General features: G+C 31.9%; 1 protein-coding gene across 1 annotated transcript in view; it reads right to left on the bottom strand.

Annotated features, from left to right (window-relative positions):
• The window catches only part of LOC137640650 (uncharacterized), a 44,267-nt gene that overhangs the window by 3,912 nt on the left and 30,355 nt on the right, over positions 1–10,000 (bottom strand). Inside the window, exons 3-4 of the mRNA XM_068373151.1 lie at positions 7,881–8,016; positions 3,820–3,953 (exon numbers count right to left, since the gene is read on the bottom strand). Coding sequence (XP_068229252.1) covers positions 3,820–3,953; positions 7,881–8,016 — 270 coding nt within the window. The remainder of the gene's footprint in view (positions 1–3,819; positions 3,954–7,880; positions 8,017–10,000) is intronic.

Below are 10,000 nucleotides of genomic sequence, written 5' to 3'. Positions count from 1 at the left end.
CCAAACCCTGGGATAAATTACCCCAGTGGGGTAATGGACCCGTATTTTGGGGGTAATCAAGATGTTCTGAAATTGAGTTATACGCATTCCCATAATTATTGCCATAATTTATACACAAAATCTGCAATAATTATTTTATAGGAAAACTAAATAATTTTAACATTGCTGTACAATAATTTGGTCCGGGTGGCAGGCAGCTCTACCCTGCCCCCCGCTCTGAGCAGCACCGGGTATATGTTCAATGGGGTAATTTATTAGTTGGAAATAAAATTTTGGGCTAATCATTTAAAAAAGGTTGGGAAACACTAAAGGGGTCGGATGTCTGATGCGCCCTCTCCAATGCCTTTTATTTATGGTATAACTGCTTGTTTTATTTTGTTATTTTTTTATGTTCTGATGGGCATGTATTTGTTCTTATGTCTGTCTGTGTGTTTGTGATTCGCATTTCTCAAAAACTATTTGACCAAATCTCATGAGTGGGATGATTGCCCATGATTGAAAGATAATTTCATTAGATTTTGTGATTGACTGGGTCAAAGGTCATCGCCAAGGTTCCGAAAAGATCAAAGACGCTTTTTGACATACTGTGGCCAATATTTGTCTGATTTGCATGTATAATTCAATTACCGATGTTATGATATTCAACATGATATAGGTGAACGTACGCACTCTACCGAGTGTCCGCTCTAGTTGAAAATGGTTTGATTGAAGATATAAACATCCTTTGTTTCTGGTTCTGCCTGTGACTTAATGGCTATGGTACCATTGCATACTGTTCATATCATTTGCTGGAAATCAAAGACTTTTCCAACAGATTACCTTAATTTTAACATTATTCAACTTCGCATCCTCTGCTTTACTTCATTCTAAACCAAAGGCCTAGGCTTTATGCACTAGGTTTTTTTCCATATTTCGATTTGAAGTGTCCAATCCAGAATGAAAGGAGATAGAATAAAAGGATAATGCTACTGATGCAGCAATAATGTTTAACATAAAATTGTTCCCTTCTTGTAGTAATAGTTCTTATAAAGTTTTTTGTGCAATAATCTGACTACTTTTCTTCTCGTTAGGCTACACTAATATATCTGTTCTAATAGAAGGCGGATACAATAAATTTTAGATTAAATATTCTACTGTTACCAATTCTGCCAGGATATTACAGCAACATTCTAAACGGTGCTATTCGTTTTAATTATCCGTGCGGATCTTTCCTGACTTACCGTTATTTCGGAAATACCGTTATTTCGGAAGCTTTTCCTTGATGACTTTTAGGCATTAGCCAACCAAGTAGCAGCTGACAATATTTGATCCGAAAGATCAGATTTATTTTTATCTTTTTACTTTTACTCTGGTATTTGACCTTTTTAATCCACCCACCCATATTTATAATTTTTTATAACAAAACATTTGGTTGACTTGCCTCATTTTTAGTGGTGTCCCCCAAGAATATTTTCTTTAGCATATATTTTTTGTTTCATTTACCAATTGCTCTTTGTAGTCTTAATCTCCATTATTAAAACTTTTCCAAAAATATTAACCCCATATTTTTGCAGCCATTCTTTATACGTATATAAAACTTAGTTTCAGATGGTTTGGTTATAAAGATTAAGTTCATCGTTATGACTTAATCTCTCCACTACCCCATATAGCTCCAGTTCTTTTTTAAACAACGAGAAATGCGGTTCCTCATCTCCCGTTATTTTAGATTGTTAGGTTACCACAAACGAATTTCAGACCAATCACAAACTTTAAATAAAGTCCATCAAGTTCTTCATTCTTTAAAAGGGCGACCACCTTTGATATTTCTGTCAATTGAATTAAGCAACATTGGTTCTACTGTTCACTTTCATCGATAATCACAAAAGAATACCAAATGCAAGTGTAGAAATCTGTTTGATCTTGGGAGTACTTGCATGAGTGAACAGCAATGAGAAAATCTCAAACATTATTAGTGGGATATGTACCATGGATATCTGTTAGGGTTTGGAATGGTGCTTGCATGCAAATCTCTGAAATCATTGCTTATAAACTACCTGCAAATCATGATTATTTGTAACAAGTAAGACTGTTGTAATAATTGAAGGTAGATTGTTTACATATTCTGTTTGAAGGTTTAAAGGCCACTCATGAATGGCAGAGTCAAGGGACAGTGACATTGCCTGATCGAGCAGGTCAATGACCTAGAGACTGACCATATATACATATGATCAGCGACCAAGCCACCTCTCCACCCAAGCTAGGACCAAGGAGGGCCAGGCAATGGCTGCTGATGACTTGGCAAATAGACCATTAGGCTCCCTCAAAACCCCCAACCTCAGCTCACAAGGGTGGTAAGGTTGCAGACACTAAAGGCACTAACGAGTCTGAGCGGAACTCGAACCCACGTCTGACAAACACCAGGCAGGGACGTTACCAATCAGACCACAAAAACCCTGTTAGGTAGGTTAAAACGGTATCAAAATTCATGGGATAATTTTTTTTTTCTTTTTTACTTTGAATTCAGAAAGAGAGAAGTGTTTTTGAATGGTAGAATTAATCTATTTTATTTCAGAAATGAAAAGGGAATTATTTTTATTATCAGATGTAATTTATGATTTGGAAGTCATTTGAATGATGATTGAGTGTTGATATATATATATATATATATATATATATATATATATATATATATATATATATATATATATACATATACATATACATATACATATACATATATATATATATATATATAAATATATATATACACATATATATATGTGTATATATATATATATATATATATATATATATATATATATATATATATATATATATATATATATATATATATATATTGTAATGGGAAAGTTTGTATTGCAGAATCGATTGTCAATCAGTAAGATTCATAGGTGTGGTGTTCATGACTTTACATCCCGCCACACTTATGCATAATAATTAAATAGTACATGTCATGTTTATTGTTATTTGAGTAATTAAATAACAGGTTTTTTGCCATGTCAAATAACGGATAACGTTGATAAAGAAGATTGATGTTTCTTTATATGTTTTGGTTGAAGACGTCAGGGTGTTTTAAATATATATATATATATATATAAATATATATATATATATATATATATATATTTATATATATATATATATATATATATATATATATAGATAGATAGATAGATAGATAGATAGAGCGAGAGATAGATAGATATATAGGTATATCAGGGTGGAACTTGTTAGGGGGAGAAGATTAGGGGTGAGGCAGAGAATTATATGCCGAGATAAGGTGAAGGAGGAAATGGAGAGAAGAGGTATGGTGGAAGAGGATGACTTTGATAGAAGGCATTGGACAGGTCACATCACACAACCGACCCTTTAATGTAAAAATAACGGTAGAGAAGAGGATATATATATATATATATATATATATATATATATATATATATATATATATATATATATATATAAATATACACATACGTTTATATATATGTATGTATATATATATATATATATATATATATATATATACTGTATATATACATATATAAAATTTGCACATCTAGACATGTTTTTCATATACAAATAAGCCATAAATTTTATTACATCAATGTCTGTATTCTCTTATCGACCTCGGGATATTGTCTTCGAGTGGTTCCACATAGGGGCTCTGATCCCGAGGTCAATAAGAGAATCCAGACATTAATGTATTAAAATATGTGGATTATTTGAATATACATATATATGTATATATATATATATATATATATATATATATATATATATATATATGCATCCATAAAAAGATATAGTCAAAATACGTACCTCATGGTCATTGATATACCAAGTTAGGGAGATTGGTGGCTTTGCAAACGGCGCTGTGCAATTCAGCTTGATGAGGTCATTTAGGTGATAATATTCTCGACTCCCAGTTAAGAGAGGACGTTCATTTGGCACGACTGTTGAAGAGAAAGTGAATTCTTCATGTGAAAATGTAACAACTAATGAAAATGGATAATATCAATTGATCATAAGTAGATTTAAATTTTAATAAATCTTAATAAATTCTGTAATTAATACATGGATTATGATTCGTCAAGAAAAAATTTAATAACTAATAAAAATGAATAATATCAATTGATCATAAGTAAATTTAAATTGTAAAAAATATCAATAAATCCTGTAGTTAATTCAAGATCGTTACATGGATTATGAGAGGATGAATTGGAAAGGATGATTTTATTTGAAGTTTTTCAAGATTTAAATGAATCTTCCATGTATAAACTATAAAGACTTCGAAATAACAAGAGTAAGAGAAATAAGATAGAATAGTTTGCCCGAGTGTACACTCAAGCTAAAGAATTCCACCCCAAGACAGTGGAAGACCTTGGTATAGGGGCTATAGCATTACCCAAGACTAGAGAACAATGGTTTGATTTTGGATAGTCCTTTTCAAAGAAGAACTGCTTACCATAGCTAAAGAGTCTCTTCTACCCTTACCAAGAGGAAAGCAGTCACTGAACAACAGTACAGTATTTAACCCCTTAAGCGAAAATGAATTGTTTTCGTAATCTCAGTGTTGTTAGTTGTATTGGGACAGAAAAATTTTCTTCATTGGGTAGAATTTAATGAGACTTTAATCACCAATAGAGATATATACTGCCACTCCAGATCAATGAATAGGCTAGCCAAGTTTGAATTTTTATCCATATCCTAACCTCCCTCGTTTAAATGTTTAACGGCTTTAAAGGCCGCTCATGAATGGCAGAGGCAAGGGACAGTGACATTGCCCTATCAAACAGGACAATGCCCTAGAGATTGACCATATTATTTATGATCAGTGCCCAAGTCCACTCTCCATGCAAGCTAGGACTAAGGAGGAACAGGCAATGGCTGCTGATGACTCAGCAGATGGACCAATAGGCTCCCCCAAAGCCCAGCGACCAAAGGAACTAACGACCTTGAGCTTGAGCTTGAGCTCGAACACCAGTCTGGCTATCACCAGGCAAGGACGCTACCACCCGGCCACAACAACACTTTTCTCCTTTAGTAGTAGATTTTTTTTTTTTTTTTTTTTTTTTTTTTTAGTAAGTGAAGGTAATATCATCTGATATTGTTAAAAGATTTACATTAGCAGCATGAAATTTTTTTATTGTAATGTGAGTGAAATGTTGATAGCACTATCACTAGTATTAATTCCAGCGTGGTTTCCTCTGGGAAATGAAAGGTTAAACATTTAAAATAACTTCTTTTTTTTATTCCTTAACGTAAAATGTTAAACACCATTCCCCTGTTCACCGGGTTCATATGTTGTTTTTCAGGCATTTTGCATTCGAACACGATGAAGCTTAACCCTATCAACCGGGTATTGCAAGCATTAATCCTTCGGGGAAGTGTACGAACGCAAAAGCAGAAAAATTCAGAATACATTAATTCGTTATATATTTCGCTATTCATTAAAGCAATTGTTGGGTCATCGGTTTAAGCTGTGCTAACAAAGAGACCTGCGCAGGATGTACAATATTATTATTATTATTATTATTATTATTATTATTATTATTATTGTTATCATTATTATTATTATTATTATTACTTGCTAAGCTACAACCCCAGTTGGAAAAAACACGATGCTGTAAGCCCAAAGACTCCAACAGGGAAAATAACTCAGTGAGGAAAGGAAATAAGAAAAAATAAGTTATTTTAAGAATAGTAACAACATTAAAAAAATATCTCCTTTATAAACTATAAAAACTTTACCAATCACGTGGAAGAGAAATAAGATAGAATAGTATGCTGAGTGAACCCTCAAGAAATATAGTTTTATAGTGATTTCTTTCTTACCAAGATTTTTTTTTTTAATTCCATGATGTTTTTTTTATTTGAATAAAAATTCGATTCATATTGTAGTTAATTATAAGATTACCATCTTCTATGAGTTATTTGATTCAAGTTGTAATTAAATATCCAATAACCATATTCTCTCAACTAAGTTTCAGGTTGGAATTGGTAATGTTGTTAATGAGATTATGATATACAGACTTCAGGCTTTTATACCTTGCTATTTTTTTTCTTGTAATACCAATATGTAAACAATGCGTCTCATCAGGAATTAAAGAGAATTCCTGACACAGTAGGCTATATATGAACTTTTGTAGTACTTTCTGTAATTTGCTATAGTCGTCAGTTGAGGCAGAGACAAATAAGACCACAGTTAAGGAAAGGTAGATCTTCTTTAGAGCATATGTCATAGTATTTGTAATTATCTTATCTATATAAGTTCAGTATTCTAACCCCCATACACTTTATACATATGTATATATATATATATATATATATATATATATATATATATTGATATATATATATATATATATATATATATGTGTGTGTGTGTGTGTGTGTATATATACACACACACACACACACACACATATATATATATATATATATATATATATATATATATATATATATATAAATGTCTCTGAAGAAATATGTTTTATATGGGAAGGAATGTGTATTAAATCTCATTTTTCAAATACAATTATAAAGTTAATATTGTACTTTTTAACTGGATTTTTTTTTATATACGATGCAGTTGCTTTGTCCATGATTATATTACTTTAGTTATTAATTCTCTCAAAACCATATTGAAGATTATTTATTCGTTGTGGAGATTAAAGAAGTGTCAGAGAAATCATTAACGTCACTATAACATTGCTAAACTGTTCAGTGTTAGTTCTACTACTACTACTACTACTACTACTACTACTACTACTACTAGCAGTTTTAAATAAATTGGCACTATCTATGTAGGAATTACCATTTTTGTAATGGTTATAATAAAGTTCCCTGAAAAAAGAGGACATCATAATTCATAGTCCCCTGATGGCCTGGGGTCATTAAGGGATTATCCAGTTCCTATTAATTGAACAATTATATTTTTTCTTGATGCTCTGGGTGAAGTAATAGCTCAACACTTAGATACACAACACGCGTATTCATAATTGTCTATGCAGTATATATTGTATATATAAACAGTGAATGTATAGAAAAGAAGTAGAATTATGTAGTAAAGATTATATGGTTTGTATGTGTAAATGGAAAGATTGATGTTATGCCAGACAATGAAATGAAGACGACAAGGCACATCTTTTCTCTCAAATTTGGTGTAGCCATTTTTTACCATTTGTTGGAAAAAAAATCTACTAAATTCAATTTTACAGTTTTAACACCCTGGAACTCAGGTTCTCTCTCATAGGGCTACATTATCTTGATATGTAATTCGTCACCACGTAATTTATGTTTCACATCATATGTTAGGATATGCGTTTATTTATTTATTTTTTTTTTATTTATTTTTTTAGTTTCTCTTATTCTAATGACACGTAAGAAAACGAAATGGACAGGGACACTACGTATAATGGATACAGCACGATTTAGGAAAATCTAATGACCAGAAACAGATATTTGCTTGGAGAGTTTTGCAAGACATGAACCTAGATGAAATAACACAATATAACCTCCACAGGAGATTGAAGGTTGGAAGGATTGGGTAATGCAACACAGAAAATTGCAAAAGTGATATTGGATGCATTATTAGAGTAAGTAAGATGAAATAGATATAAATGTAATATAAAAGAGCGATTAGATCCAAGTTAGAGCAGTCACTTTGTAAGACTGAAGAATGTATTGGAAAGTCATATGAATACAACGATTAAATGGGGATTTAAAGGTTAAGGAATATATGAGGACTGGAAAAAATACCGTAAATTTATCATATATATATATATATATATATATATATATATATATATATATATATATATATATATATATATATATATATACAAAGTGTATATGAGATCACAAGTCAGACCCCTTACCTGCCACTGTCATATTCCCCGATCTCTGGGTTGTATGAAAAGGAGGCCCTTCAGCTACCATTTCGCACCGATAGGTGTCACTAGCTGCCGCTTGTATGCCAAGTATCACCATTCTCCTACCATCAGCTGATGCCACCTGGAAGCAGAGAAAAGAAGGAGACTTAATATCATCTCTTTTTTTTTTGTGTGTTTAAATTGAAACGTCCTTCAAAGAAACTAGTTGACATATTAAAGGTAAAGGTGTCTAGTTTCAGTTCCAGTATCATGAGAATAGTTAATCACCAAAACGTTAGCCGAGCAGGCCCTACCCGTCACTGTGGTGCCTAAACACAGCAGTGACCTCCCCAGTAAACAGCTCAAATTCACGATTCAGGACTGGGATCGATCGGCCACCATGTAAATGCTTGGCGAATGCGTTACCACTTTACAAGCCAGGAGGCTACTTAGGTACTTTTTTATTCTTCATCCAACAATAAAATTTTTCGCTTTCTCTCAATTACCAACTTTTTATGATCAGTAATCTTTTCAAACTTTCGAACAATGTTATGATAATGTTAATAGGAATTTAAAAAAAAAATCATTTCATGATAAACAGATTAACTAGCTCAGGGCGGATTATTACTATTATCCTCATGATTATTATTATTATCATTATTATTATTAGTATTATTATTATTGTTGTTGTTGTTGTTGTTTTTGTCGTTGTTGTTGTTGTTGTTGTTGTTATAATTACTTGCTAAGCTACAACCCTATTTGGAAAAGTATAACGCCAAGGGTCCCAACAAGGAGAGTAGCTCAGTAAGGAAAGGAAATAAGGATATAAACAAACCACAAGGGAAGTAATTAATAATCAAAATAAAACATTTTAAGAACATTAAAAGCATTGAAATAAATGTATCATATATAAGCCATAAAAAAATACAAGAAGAAAAATGAGATAGAATAGTATGCCCGATTGTACCCTCAAGCAAGAGAACTCTACCTCAAGGCAGTGCAAGACCATGGTACTGAGGCTATGGCACTACCCAAGACTAGAAAACAATGGCTTGATTTTGGAGTGTCCTTCACCTACAAGAGCTTCTAACCATGGCTGAAGAGTCTCGGCTACCCATACTAACAGGAAAGTAGTCACTGAACAATTACAGTGTTGTAGTTAACCACGTGAGTGGAGAAGTAGTTTACTTTCCACTCCTGCTATAAGGACCATATATCAACCAAGCTTTCATCCTTAGGTGGGAAAAGAGGCAGACAAAGATGCAGTGTATTTCGAAACACACACACACACACACACACACATATGTATATATATATATATATATATATATATATATATATATATATATATATATTATATATATATGTGTATATATAGTATATATATATATATATATATATATATATATATATATGTGTGTGTGTGTGTGTATGCATACATATATATATATATATATATATATATATATATATATATATATATATATATATATATATATATATATTTATATATATTCTTTTTTGGGGGGAGTAGCTTTGGCATCTCGATTTTCGTAAATTTGTTATTTTCCCTTTTCAAGTAAAAGCAAAGTATTTCTGAATCAGCTGTGCATATGAATAAAAGAAGATTGTAAAGGTATACCTTATTACATGTCTTTAATAATGCCTGCCTCATTGATTATGAAAACTTGATATCTTGAAGCTTACTCTTTTCACGTTCTAAGTTCAGTTTTATATTTTGACAATAATGGTGTATTCGAGACACTGGTTAAACACTTCGTCCCATTGATTATATACAGTTGGCTTCATTAATTCCGGTACACTTCACGGGAAGCTTAAGGAGACACCTAACGGTTGTACAGTTTCATGTAACGCTGTGCTTAGCAAAAGAGAAACTGTTGGCAACGTTGCCTGTAAAACAAAGTCTTTGAACTTGTCAACAAGAGGCCAAAAGCATTTTTATTAATTTCATGAATTGGCATTCAGTGAATAATGCTTTTCTAAATCTCTGCAGAACTAAGTAAAATTAATAAAACTGCCTTTGATCAAGGGTTTACAAGCTACAAACGCAGCAACTTTGTTCTACAAGTAACGTTGCAAACAGTTCATCTTTACTTGAACACGCC

The sequence above is a fragment of the Palaemon carinicauda genome, chromosome 1 (assembly GCF_036898095.1).
Source record: "Palaemon carinicauda isolate YSFRI2023 chromosome 1, ASM3689809v2, whole genome shotgun sequence".
NCBI lineage: Eukaryota > Metazoa > Arthropoda > Malacostraca > Decapoda > Palaemonidae > Palaemon > Palaemon carinicauda.
The sequence above is the reverse complement of the archived record's forward strand: the minus strand, read 5'-3'. Positions and strand labels throughout refer to the sequence as shown.